Source organism: Natrix helvetica (assembly GCF_964273705.1).
Source record: "Natrix helvetica genome assembly, chromosome: 3".
In the NCBI taxonomy this organism is placed as follows: domain Eukaryota; kingdom Metazoa; phylum Chordata; class Lepidosauria; order Squamata; family Natricidae; genus Natrix; species Natrix helvetica.
The window spans coordinates 167,272,442-167,286,621 of NC_138549.1; the positions used below are offsets into that span (position 1 = coordinate 167,272,442).

The 14,180-nt window shown below is 44.5% G+C and overlaps 1 protein-coding gene across 1 annotated transcript in view; it reads right to left on the reverse strand.

Moving 5' to 3' along the window:
* LAMA5 (laminin subunit alpha 5) overlaps positions 1 to 14,180 on the reverse strand; it is a 258,524-nt gene that overhangs the window by 118,460 nt on the left and 125,884 nt on the right. Inside the window, exons 20-25 of the mRNA XM_081949680.1 lie at positions 12,680 to 12,785; positions 10,947 to 11,046; positions 9,226 to 9,382; positions 4,863 to 4,992; positions 3,246 to 3,388; positions 3,055 to 3,161 (exon numbers count right to left, since the gene is read on the reverse strand). Coding sequence (XP_081805806.1) covers positions 3,055 to 3,161; positions 3,246 to 3,388; positions 4,863 to 4,992; positions 9,226 to 9,382; positions 10,947 to 11,046; positions 12,680 to 12,785 — 743 coding nt within the window. The remainder of the gene's footprint in view (positions 1 to 3,054; positions 3,162 to 3,245; positions 3,389 to 4,862; positions 4,993 to 9,225; positions 9,383 to 10,946; positions 11,047 to 12,679; positions 12,786 to 14,180) is intronic.

A 14,180-nucleotide genomic window follows, 5' to 3' on the forward strand; every position in this document is an offset into this window, starting at 1 on the left:
TTTCGGAGTATAAGACGCACTAACCCCCTCCCAAAAGAGGGTGAAAATATGGGTGCATCTTATGCACCAAATATAGCCCTGCCCACCCGCCGGCCCCCATTTTTTGGCCTCCACGCGTCGTGTTTTAGACCTCTTCCAGGCTACAGAGATTGCCACAGACCATCTCCCCTCCATTGCTTGCGTTTTTGGTCTCTGCAACTCGTGTTTTCAGCCCCTGAATGCTCCGTTTGAGACCCGTTGAAGGCTGCAAGGCTGCCGATTACCGCTTCTGCGCATCGTGTTTTCTGCCAGTGCACATCGCGTTTTACGCCTCCACACGCCCCATTTTTGGCCTCTGCACATCACGTTTTTGGGCGGCGATTGGCAGCAATGTGCTTTGGTGATCCCCGCAGCCTTGAACGGGTCTCAAACGGAGTGTTTCGAGGCAGAAAACACAAGGCGCGGAGGCCAAAATGGCAACCCGGAACAGCCGCTGCCTTGTCTGACCACTTCTGCACTTTGCCTGCTTTACTCACTGGAATTCCCTGCGACGATCAGCTGTGTATTTGAAGCTGCGTATCAGCCTCAATGAGACGCGACAGCACGCACTCACAACCAGCGAACTAATGCGCTGAAGCTGACTAGTCTGTTTGCTAAGGACGCTAGCCAGATGAATACCAATGAATGCTGGTAGGCAGAGGCAGATTTTTTTTTCTTATTTTTCTCCCCAAAAACTAAGGTGTATCTTATACTCCGGAGCGTCTTATACTCTGAAAAATACGGTATTTCAATCCTGGCCAAATTTCTAGTCAAGTAAAATCTGTAGAAATATTTTGAAGAGAAAAATTGCCCCAAACAGACAGCAGCACTTAGCTGACCTTGGCTTAGTTCATCCGTCAAGACCTGAGTTTACTTCAATGTTTCACTTTTTCAATTGTTATTACTTTACTCTCTGGAGAATCCCTTGGCTTCAGGCTAGACTGAGAAATTGGAAAAAAACACCAGAAGAAGATAAGGCAAACCAGTTCCACAGGGTTGCCAAGAAAACTACAATGGAGCATCTGTGAAAATCCTAGCCAGTGAATCTGGCTTGAAAGGGGTTTGCCGTTTCATTTAATCTTAGGTGTCTACTTGCCAATAATACACCTGAGCTTCTGTACTAAGATGGCTGATTTGATTTATTTATTTTTAATATGTTTTATAGGCTGCTCTTTGACCTTTGCAAAGAAAAGATAGAATTAATAGAGACCGATCAGCTTTCACTACCGGTAGCCCTCGACTTGCAACCACAATTGGCACCGGAATGTCTGTTGTTAAGCGAGGTGACTGTGATCCACCCCATTGTACAACCCTTGTTAAGCAATCCAGCTCCCCCCCGCCCCCCGCTCAGAAGCCAGTTGGGAAAATTGCAGATGGGGATGACATGACTCCAAGATGCTGCAACCATTACAAATCCATGCCAGTTGTCGAATGCCTGAATTTTAATCATGGTGCAGAATTGATGGTGCAGAATTGCGGATGCTGAGACAGTTATAAGGGTAAGAACCAGTTTTCCACTGCTCTTGTGATTTCGACCAGTCAGTAAACAAATGGCTGTAAATTGAGGACTAATTGTTCTTATTTTCTCGCATTCCTAACAAGACTGGACACACACTGTCAGGCCTGCAGCCAGGTTCCTTTTGGATCTTTGCCCTGCCACACTTCTGTCTACTATGCTGTTTCTATAGTGGGGAAATGGGAGGGGGGATAGTAAGGAGTCAAATGTGATGTAACCAACATAAAATTCCTTTTAGATTGCCAAGGTCATCCTTCGTCTTGGTACCTCTGCACCTGACCGGAACTGGATGGGTGGATCTGCCAGCGTGGGGGCAAGATTTTGAACTTTCAAATAGGTGGAGAAAACCGGGAAGCTTTCAGATTCGGGTTTTCCCAAATGTGCCATCTTGGCTCGCTTAATAAATTGGAACTTTGAGCAATACTTTGCCTTGGACTCTGATTTAATTTTGGGTGCTTTTGGGAACCCTGACATTAACCCGAATCATGACACACATATGCATTACTTTCCAGTTGCATAGGTTGTTTAGGTGCGGCAACTAAAGACACTACTAAGAAATTATGTCTATGGAGATCCAGGAGAACAAACCCATCAGGATTAGATTCAGCAGTCCACCTGCATTTGAAAGACACTCTTTTGAAGATGAGCAAAGTCCACATTCTGGACAGAGAGGACTGCTAGTTTGAAAGCGGGGTCAAAGAAGCCATCTATGTCAAAACTGAACAGCCTCTCAAAAGAGGGAGAGGGATACAACATCATCTGACTCCAGTCTACAACACAGTCCTTTCAGCAGTTCCAAAAAGGCTCCACACCCATTTGCACCACACAGGTGACCCTGAGGACACAGATAAACCTCCAGGTGGCCTCAACGACTCACTAAAAGAATGCAAATGAGCAGCTGCCTGCAAGGAGTATAAATCCTTCCATCCTCCACCAGAACTGAAGAAGGTTCTTGGATGAGAAGTGAAACGTCTTCAAGGAAAAAACAAAGTCCGGTTGCCTTTCGAAAAAGCACCTTTGAGACTGCTATGATATTAAAAAATATAAAGGTTCCCCATGCACATATGTGCTAGTCATTCCTGACTCTAGGGGGCGGTGCTCATCTCCATTTCAAAGCCGAAGAGCCAGCGCTGTCCGAAGACGTCGCCGTGGTCATGTGGCCGGCATGACTAAACACCGAAGGCGCACGGAACGCTGTTACCTTCCCTCCTAAGGTGGTTTCTATTTTTCTACTTGCAGTTTTACATGCTTTCGAACTTCTAGGTTGGCAGAAGCTGGGACAAGTAACAGGAGCTCACACCGTTACACGAACTGTCAACCTTTCTGATCGACAAGCTCAGCGTCTTAGCCACTGAGCCACCACGTCCCTCTATCATAACCCGCTATGATATTACTTTTTTCAATTAAAGCAAGCAACGGGTGGCTCAGCTAACCTAATAAAAGATCGCCCGCATCCCAAGTGTGCTGTAGGTCAAAATGCAATACAAAGTTAGGACAAAAAATAAAAATGGAAGGCTTACTTTTGACCCACATGTTCAGGAGCTGGACTATAGGTACAAGGATCCGAGACTGTATATTGCAGTATAGGAGCTTCATAATAAGAGCTGGGAAGCAGAACCAGATAATCCTAGAAGGAAGAATGGAAATATGAGGCTCAAGATTCCTTGGGCCTCCATCCTGCCTGTAGGGAGAAAAGGAAGACCAGACTTACAAGAAGGACATCTTCAGCTTCAATGATGAGAGACCAAACATGAGGACTCAACACAAATGGTTCTCCAAAGCTGTGGTGAGGAACAGTGACAAATGTCGGCTCTTGGGTTGGCCCAAACACGATCTGTTTAGTCTGTTCGGTACCTGCAATTAGGAGAAGATATACATTTGACTTTCCGTTGGATTAGAAAGCATGCAAATTATTTGCCTTGGGCTGGAAAATGGAGAACCAGCTCTAATGCTACTGTCCTCCGATATTAGAACTATTAACGACCTCCGCTCCTTCCGACAGAAGCTTAAGACCCGCCTGTTCCAATTAGCTGGCTTAGCCGATTTATAGCTCCATCTTTCACCTCCTGGCAAACATTTTATCATGGAATTTTTAAGGGAATTTTAATCTTATTTGTATTTTAATTAAATATGGTACAGTATATTTTCTACCTCCTCCGTCTACGTCTATGTCTATGTTTATGTATATGTATTCTATTTTGATATGTATATGGTTTTTAATAATGACTGTACACCGCCCCGAGTCCTGTTTAGGAAAGGGCGCGGTTTAGAAATAAAAGCTTGATTGATTGATTGATTGATTGTTCTTACCGAGGCTATCCAAGAGCATGAAGCAAACTCCTTGTCCCCACAAAAAAACGTTTTTGTTAAGTTACTGTGAATTCTGCTGATTCACATCCAACAAAGTCTTTCAAGGGAGGATTTACAGTCACAGACCTTCTCTGGCTTGGAGAGCTGACATATCTACAAAACTTGGCAAGGAGTCTCAGAGAGTCAAGAACCAATTAAGCGAACTAATTGTCTCCTGCAAACTCCACTCCCCTTTCACTTCTCTTTTATTTCCTCTGGGAGAGGCCTTACTCCCAAGCCGACCCCTGTTCTTTAGCTGTTCCCTTCATCTGGCAACTCTGTGCATGCGCACACTGGGAACAGGCTCCAGCTGTTCGTCTGCCTCACTGATGTCTGACTCCGAAGGCAGCTGATAACTGGCATAGGGCTCTGGCTCCCTCTCTGCCTCCAACACAGAGCCTTGATCAGAGCCTTCCCCAGACTCCAGGACTGGCCCATGTTCCTCCCCAACCTCCTCACTATCCAAATCTGCTACCAGCTCTGCTGGCCACTGGTGGGCCACAACAGCTACTCTATGAACGGGTTAACAGCTGTGTCAGGGTTTCTCAACGTGGGCCATTTTAAAATGGATGGACTTCAACTCCCAGAATTCCACAGCCAGCGAGTCAACCTATCCTAAAATGAGGACAGGCTGAGAAACACTTAGTTATGCCATATTCCATAGGCATGCTGGTCTTGATGCATTCATCTCACAGGATTCCATCACAAGATCATAGTGCCAACCTGACTGGTTGATCATCTAGTTCAGGACTGTCAAACCCAAGGCCCACTTAGCAACAGCAATCCCAACTGTCTCCATTGTCATTGTTAACCAAATCCCACAAATTGTTAGGCAAGGACTAACTCAATCTAAGCCATTCCCAGCTCGGTTTGTTGCAGCCCTGAACATTGGTAAGGTTAAGTGACTGTATCCTCTTCAATCTCCCACCTACCCGTCTACCCATCTCTGTCCTTTTGGCCATCCCATCTTGACCCTTACCTCGTTTTCGTGGCTGAGAAGCGGTGATCTTGCCCAGTACCGTGGTGCTCCCTGAATTGATGTACCTCAAGATGACATGAAAGAGGTAGAGCTCTCCTTCTCGTACGTGGATCGTGACTTTCACTTTGTTCTGCAAAGGTAAGAAACAGCCACACACATCATAACTGCAAATCCATCCTGAGTCTGCTCCCTGCTCTGCCTCTCTACCCCTCGGGCTTGGCTAGTCTCCCTCCCTTTCTCAATTCTCTAAAAGGAGGGATCCAAAGGCCTGGTTTGGAAAGGAAGGGAGAAGGGACAGAAGTGACGTTTTGGAGGAGAAACACAACATCTGGCTCGGTGGAGGTGGGAAGACATTAGTCTAGAAGCGAAAAACAGCACCTACAGTTGCCATACATATTAAACTTTCTTTCCTGAAGGACTGAGACCCTCCCTTTGGCAGGCCCCTGGTTGGTGGTGAAGAAGGCGAGGCAGAAGAGATCAGGGGGCTTCACACTACCTTGGGCTGGTGGGAGGGAAAGGGGAGAGAAGCAGAGCACACCTTAAGTCACCTCCACCGTCACCTGCCACCAGCCAACCAGGTGAAGCAAAGCGTTCCCAGGATCCTATGCCCTAAGGCAGCAAGCCAAAGCAAGTGAGACAGAATTAAGGCAGTTTAGCTCTTAAGAGAAATACTGCATCCAGTTTTGGTGGCCATAGTGTATAAAAAAGATTCTAGCAAGAGTGCAGAGAAGAGCAACAAAGGTGATTAGGGGACTGGAGGCTAAAACAAGAACGGTTGCTGGAATTGGGTATGTCTAGTTTGAGGAAAAGAAGGACTAGGGTGACATGATAGCAGTCTTCCGATATCTCAGGGGCTGCCACGAAGAATAGGGAGTCAAACTTGTTAGGGATGTAACCCTAGGCTTGGCTTGGCAATGTATATAAGCCATGATTGTAACAAATGTATCTGTTGCTTTAAATGATTCACAGATGTAATTGGCTTGTTACCTCAAGCAGCTATAAGAGGGAGCCAGAATGGCTGTTAGCTCTCTCTCTGTTTTGTTAGAAGCTGGTTGGTGTATATTGAGGTATTGTGGTTTGCAACTGTTAGCTACTTTGTGTGTTAAACTGAGAATATTGATAACTGACTGACTGAACTGTGTATGACTTGGACTGTTAACTGGACTCTAAATACTTCTATATTTCTACATAGTAAACTACTATATTTTTATACTATTCAGTGTCTCTGTATGCTGGTTTGTGCGTGTTATTCCATATCACTCTCATTACGCTTCTCTGCATACCCACTCTCCTAACGGGGGAGCTTAATCACTTAACAAAACTATTCTCCAAAGCACCTGAAGGCAGAGAAGCGGCAATGGATGGAAACTAATCAAGGAAAGAAGCAACCTAGAACTAGGGAGAAATTTCTTGGCAGTGAGAATAATCAACCAGCTTGCCTCCAGAAGTTGTGGATGCCCCAGCACTGGGAGTTTTTAAGAAAAGACTGGACAAACCATTTGTCTGAGCAGGGTGGGTGGGTGGGTTGCAAAATAAATAAAGAATCCAAGCATGCAAGCCATCTTCCAGGAGATGAAAAGCAACCAAAGCTGCAATGGAAAGTGAAGGATTTCCTTTTCTTTGAGGAACAGGGAGATGTTATAAACAAAGTGCAGGGAAAGAGGATGTAGGGGTGAACTGCCCCTTAGGAGATCTGTTTGGGTTCTCTTTCTAAAATAAACCCTGTTGATTCCCGGCACACTTCCTTCCTAGGCACGGTCTCCTAAGGGGATTTATCCAGCTGTTCTTGTCCTAACTCTAAGAGATTATCTTGAAATGGGACAACTTAGTACGCCCAACTCGCCAGTGCCAACTTGCAGTTGGACATCTCTCTATGGGACAACTTGCTGCGGCACAATTCAACAATTCAGTTTAAGTATTTAAAGTAATCAAAATCCCACCATTTCTTTGATAAAGGTACTTACCACTATTATCTTGGTAATTGCTTTGAAGTAATTTATTTACATTTAAATAAATTAAATTTCTCTCAATAAATCTAAATCATTTAAATTGAATTTAAATAATTGACAAAGTAATTACCAAGTTAAAGTAATGAAAATCCCTATTAGTGTAACTCTTGTCCTGGAGTGAGTTGTCCCGCGGCAAATCCAAATAAAGGTAATTTAAGGTAACTTGGTGTGCCAATTCGCCACGGTCAACTTGCAGTGGGAGAACTCTCCGTGGCCAATTCGCTGCGGGACAATTTAGCAATTCAATGTAATTATTTAAAGTAATTTTAAAAAATATTTTACTTTTTGTCATTCACATTTCATTTTGTCCCTCCTCTTGCATCCTTTCTTTAATGAGTCTGTGTTGTGGGCCACCAGCAGAGTCGGACAGTGAGGAGGTCGGGGAGGAACGTGGGCCAGTCCTAGAGGCTGGGGAGGGCTCGGACAAGAGCTCTGTGTCAGAGGCAGAGATGGGGCCAAGGCCATCTGGCAGTTCTCAGCTGCCTTAGACAGCAGTGAGGCAAAGGAACAGCTGGAGACTGTTTCCAGGGTGCGCATGTGCAGAGCTGCCAGGAGAAAAGAACAGCTAAGAAATCAGGGTCAACTTGGGAGTAAGGACACAGGTGGACGGTGAATGGCCCCTCCCATAGGAAATAAAAGAGGAGCGAAAGGGGAGTGGGCTTTTGCAGGAAATAATTTGTTTGTTCATTCATTTCAGGAGTGTGAAGATCTGTCCATGAATCTCAGAGATTCTGTGCCAAGTCTTTCCTTGCACCGCACTGCGTTTGGAAAATATTTACGTGGCAGCTTTCCAAGCTAAATAAGGTCTGCGGTCATAAATTCACCTTCGAAAGACTGTTTACCAGGCCTTTGCTGAATGTGAATGAAAGGAATTCATTTAATAAAAGGGGTTTTGTCGGGACCAGGAATCTGCTTCGTGCTTTTCGGGGAAGCCTAGGTCAGAACAGTCTATTCCACCATTTTTTCCATATTAGTGTAACTCTTGTCTTGTCCTGCAGTGTTGGCCATGAGTTGGTCACAGAGAATTGGTCACGCCAAGTTGTCCTAGATCCTCCCCAGAAAGCAACAATAAGAATCAGCTATCTACTTTGGGCTCAGTTTACCTTGAGGTTTTGGAAAACTTCTGAGAGATTTCGAAAGTCACATCAAATACAGGCAGTGCTCAGCTTGTGACCACAACTGAACCCAACTTTTCTGCTGTTAAGCGAGGCAGTTGAATTTTGCCCCATTTGATGACCTTTCTTGGCATGGTGGTTAAGCAAATCACCGCAGTTGTTAAGTGAGCAAGAAGGTTGCTAAGTGAATCTTGCCTTCCCCATTGACTTCGCTTATCAGAAATTTGCAATAGGGGACCACATGACCCCGGGACATTGCAACCGTCATAAATTTGAGTCCGTGGCCAAGCATCTGAATTTTAATTGCATGACCATGGGGATGCTGCAAGGGTCACAAGTGTGAACAACGATCATCGGTCACCTTTTTCACCAACGTTGTTAACTTCAAAAAAGTCATTAAGTGAACTGTTGTAAGTCGAGGACTACCTGTGTTTTAAGTTTTCAGCAAATAAAGCACTTCTGTAGGAGAGCCATGAAAATCCTACATAAATTACTTTAAATTATTTTATTTCATTGACAGCACATGTGGTGTTAGAGATGTTGACTTTTACCCTTTGGGTTATATACAGGTAGTCCTCAACTTACAACAGTTCATTTAGTGACCGTTCAAACTTACAACGGCACTGAAAAATCTGACTGAGGACCGTTTGTCACAGCTACGAATGTTGCCGCCTCCCCGTGATCACCTGATCAAAATTCAGCATCTTGGCAACGGGTTCATAGTAATGACCGTTGCTGTGTCCCAGGGTCATGTGATCCCTTTTTGCGACTTTCTCACAAGTAATGTCAGTGGAGGAAGCCAGGTTCAGTTTAACAACTGACTGGGTTACTAACTTATCAACTGCGGTGATTTGCCTAACAACTGTGGCGAACAGAGGTGGTATTCTACCGTTTAAACCAGTTCGCCCGAACTGATAGCGGAAATTGTGGGTGGCCCCGCCCACTCGCCCCGGCTCTACGGCATCCCATTTAGGCCCTATTTTCACCAAAAGCACATGCACGGAAGGCTGGGCGTGTGCTCACATTTGCGAACCGGTAGGGAAGGTAAATCAATACCACCCCTGATGGCAAAGGAAAGTCATAAAATGGAGCCAAACTCCCTTAACAAATGTTTCACTTAACCACAGAAATGTTGGGGGTTCAATTGTGGTCGTTAAGTTGAGGAATACCTGTACGGAAGTGCTTTGCATATCTCAAATTTTAGTGGTTGGAAACTGTCCTTCACGTCCACCTGAGTACCTGGATGGGAGACATTTGTGCATATCCCCGCCAGCTGAAATTCTCAAATTCCAGAGGACTGTAGCCAAAGCGAACCGGCCTTCCATCCAGGGTGGTTCCCTCTTCCAGCTCGTATTTCAGGTGGTGAAGGTCAGGGATATAATAGCCTTTGGCAGGACTGGAGATAAAAATGAAGGAATCTATTAAACAACGCACTTCCTTTCTGTATCACAAAGCAGACAAATGCCATATGCTTAAAAACAATTCAATCATTGCCACCACCCCCCACCAGAATACCCCCAAATCAGGGGTGGGCTTCAAAAATTTCAGCAACAGGTTCTCTGCCCGATTGCTGGGTGGGCGTGGCCGTGGTGGGCGTGGCCTAATCGGCCGTTTTCGCCTTCCCCGGGCTTTGGAGGCTTTCCTCAAACCTCTGGGAGGGCGAAAACTGCTTCCCCCGGGCTCCTGAGGTCCTCCGGAGGCTGAAAACAGGCCATTTCTGGCCTTTCAGAAGGTTTGTTTTCCCCCTCCCGGAGTCTCCATGAGGGCCCTGCACTTATCTTGCATCCAAAACAGGCCGAGTGGAGATTCCTGGGAGGCGCAGGGAGGGGTGGAGTGCGGTGGGCGTGGCCAACCAGGGGTTTTTAGAGGTTTTCCGAACCGGCCATAACGTTAGCTACGGGCTCTCCCGAACCCAGGAAAACCCATAGGAGCCCACCCTGCCCCAAATCTACATTTAGTCTTCAACATTCAACCATTTAGTGACCATTCAAAAGTTACAGCGGCATTGAAAAAAAATGTGATTTAGCACCATTTTTCACAGTTACGACCTTTCCAGCACCCCCATGGTCACATGATCAGAATTCAGATGCTTGGCAACTGACTCATATTTATGACGGTTACAGTAACCCAGAGCCATGTGATCCCTTTTTGCGACCTTCTGACCAGCAAAGTCAATGGGGAAGCCAGATTCACTTAACAATGCTGTTACTAACTTAACAACTGCAGGGATTCACTTAACAACGGTGGCAAGAAAGGTTGTAAAATGGAGCAAAACTCATTTAGCAAATGACTCGCTTAGCAACATAAATCTGGGGGGGTCAATTGTGGTCATAAGCCGAGGACTATCTATCTATATTTGCATTCTTATCAAGAAAATATTAAAATTAAAACAGTAACAAAAATGCAGTACAGGTAGTCCTCGACTTACAACAGTTCATTTAGGGACTCGTCGAAGTTACAATGGCATGGAAAAAAATGTCGTGTCCCTTTTTCACACTTACGACCACTACGGTATTCCTGTGCTCGTGTGAACCGACTCATATTTACGACGGTTGCAATGTCCCAGGGTCACGAGATCATCAATCTTCTGACAAGCAACATCAATGGGGAAACCAGATTTACTTAACAACCAAGTGACTGACTCAACAACTGCAGTGATTCACTTAACCACTGTGGCAAAAAAGGTTGTAAAATGGGGCATAACTCAATTAACAAATGTCTCACTTAGCTACAGAAATTTTGGGCTCAATTGCGGTCGTAAGTCGAGGACTACCTGCACTTAAGAACTTTTCATTCTCCTCCTTGTCTTTAGGACTGTGTTCCCAGTGGCTCATTCACGCTATCACACATATAAAATAGTAAAATAAAAATAAAATAATAATGGAACTCGATACTCAAAAGAGTTAGAAATCTACCAGTCCGGGATGCCCTACAATAGATCCATTGGAACTGTTTCTTACTCAGAGCACGCAGGTCCTCCGATATTGTGTCTGCACTGACAAGATCCCGTCGTCTCCTCACACAAAGGACCAACTGATCCCCCGATGTCACAATGGCATCCTGCAAGAAGACATACACAATTACCTTCCACTGTTGATAGTTGGTCCCAAGTAGCAAATCACAACATGTGGCTCGAAAAGGAATGGAAGCAGTTTGGACATCTATTTTTATTCCATTACTAGCCGATAATCCAGCATTGGCCGGGTATTTATTTATAGGGGGGAAATGTCCGGACCAAACATAATTTCTAATGTTGGATTTTCCCCCTTCCCAGAGGGAGTCCTCTTGTGGAGTATTGTGAAGCCATTACCATGGCAACTCCACTGTGCTACACAGTAGAAGCCATTTTACAGCAGTACAGTAGAAGCCATTTTAAGGCACAACAGGCTGTATCTTAACAGAATACCTCACCCCGAGGTATTTTAGGGGTGTCTTACCCCCACAGTATTTGTTTTCAGACAGTAAATCATCTGTGTACCAAGTATGGATGAAATTACTTGAGGCTTTCCAGAGTTATGCTGGAACATACATACACACAGCTGTTTTTTTATATCTATAGATATCACATTGACTTCCAGCCTGGTTGGGAATTCTTTCTACCACTGTCCAGTTTTAAACTATGCCGGATACTCTGCTTGTTATCCCTTGCTGACTTATAAAGTTTTCCAGCTGTGCCTGTAGATTAGCCATTTCACACCATCCAAGGAACCAACCTAGATATCTAATCAGCAGAAACAGGAAGGAAATTTTCCTCTTACGGTACTTGGGAGGTTTTAATGCCAGTTTGGTTTGTTGCTTAAGGCAGCAGGCTAGAAACTGGGAGACCATGAGTTCTAGTCCTGCTTTAGGCATGAAAGCCATCTGGTGACTTTGGGCCAATCACTAAGAGACTGGGAGTTCTAGTCCTATTATAGGCATGAAAGCTGGCTGGGTGACTTTGGTCCAATCACTAGGAGACTGGGAGTTCTAGTCCTGCTTTAGGCATGAAAGCCAGCCGGGTGTCCTTGGGCCAGTACCTCTCTCTGAGACCAACCTATCTCACAGCGTTGTTGCTGTGGAGAAAAAAGGAGGAGGAAGGAGTGTTAGCTGTGTTTACCACCTTGAGTTATTTATAAAAATAATAAAGGTGGGATATAAATTGAATGGACAAATGAACGAATAAATGAACGAACAATAAGTCACCCTGGGATTATGCACAGCCGTTGTCCGTAATAAGTTCTTTTGCAATGTATGTATCCTGGGTTCTACACATCAATTTCAAACCAATTTCATTGTATTTATTTTGTACAATGACAATAAAGACTATAACTACCATGTTTTTAATACCGGAATCGGACAACTCACCATGGCCAACTCGCCGTGGCCATCTTACCGTGGCCAACCCACGAGACAACTCACCACAGCCACCTCACCGCGTGACAATTCCACACGGGGTAACTCCACGCGATAACTGTTATCTGCCACTGTTTCTCCAACATTATTTCCATTTTTGCAGGGGGGAAATGAAAATAAGGATGAAGAAACCCATCTTAAAGCTGGACGCTTGAGATCAGGCAGTTTAAATTCTTCCTTTCCAGCTCCAGGATTCTATGAGTCTCCTCGGTTCTGGGTGATGAACCTAGAGCTTATTGTCTTCTTCCAATTACTGATTTAAAAACATTTATAAAAGATATAAAATGATATAAAGATGTACCTTTACAGCCAAAGTAATTACCGCTCTCCAGACTGAAGTATCCCTCTCGGCAAGCAGAACACTTTTGGCCGCAAATGTTCGGCTTGCAGAAACAGTGACCATTACCCTAAGAGACAGAAAGATGGATTGACTGATTGACTGACTGATTGATTGATTGATTGATTGATTGATTGATTACAGCATATGACCACTCCACATTTTAAAGATGGAAAAAAGCAAGACAAAATGATGGGAATAAGATCTATTTGTATCAAAAGTAAAATTGTATCATATTCAGGTGCGCATAGGTAAGCCACAGAAAAGGTGTCAGCGATCTATTTTTTCATGGTGAAAGAAACCAGGACAAGAAACAATGGATCAAAGTTGCAAGTTGCTTAGATTTCATTTAAATATAAAGGCAACCTTCCTAATAACAATATCTGTTCAACGGTGGACCTACTGAGGCTGTGGATTTTCCATCGCTCAAATCTGTAGAGATTCTCGGTCATCCAGGTTGTGGTTGTCCCCAAAGGTGCTTTTTCAGGAGGCAACTGGACTTCCTTGTTTTTTTTTTTTCTTTTCTTTTGAAGACGTTTCACTTCTCATCCAAGAAGCCTCTTCGGCTCTGACAGGATAGTGGGGAATGGAAGGATTTCTATTGCTTGTGGACAGCTGATAACCTGTCAGAGCGTGGATAAGAAGCTAAACGTCTTCAAAAGAAAAAACAAGGAAGTCCAGTTGCCTCCAGAAAAAGCACCTTTGGGACAACCCTGACCTGGATGACTGAGAATCTCTACAGACTTTTAGCTACGCAATTTGGGATGAACCTCCTTTGAATAGTGTGGGAGTAGGAATGGCTTTCCGGAGAAAAAAATTCAGACTACAGGAACCAAAAGCACCACTCAATACAATAGTAGAGTTGGAAGGGACCTTGGAGGTCTTCTAGTCCAACCCCCTGCCTAGGCAGGAAACCCTATACCGTTTCAGACAGATGGCTATCCAACATCTTCTTAAAGACTTCCAGTGTTGGAGCATTCACAACTTCTGGAGGCAATTTCTGTTCCACTGATTAATTGTTCTAACTGTCAGGAAATTTCTCCCCTAGTTCTTCTTTCTATTAAACTAGACATACCCAATTCCTGCAACCGTTCTTCATATGTTTTAGTCTCCAGTCCCCTAATCATCTTTGTTGCTCTTCTCTGCACTCTTTCTAGAGTCTCCACATCTTTTCTACATCGTGGCGACCAAAACTGAATGCAGTATTCCAAGTCATTATAAACCAATATTAGCACTTCACGTGATCTTAATTCTATCCCTCTATTTATGCAGCCTAGAACTGTGTTGGCTTTTTTGGCAGCTGCTGCACACGGCTGGCTCATATTTAAATGGTTGTCCACTAGGACTCCAAGATCCCTTTCACAGTTACTACTACTGAGCAAGGTATCATCTATACTGTACCTGTGCATTCCGTTCAGTTGACCCTGAGGACACTGATAAATCTCCAAATGCTTCAACAACCCTC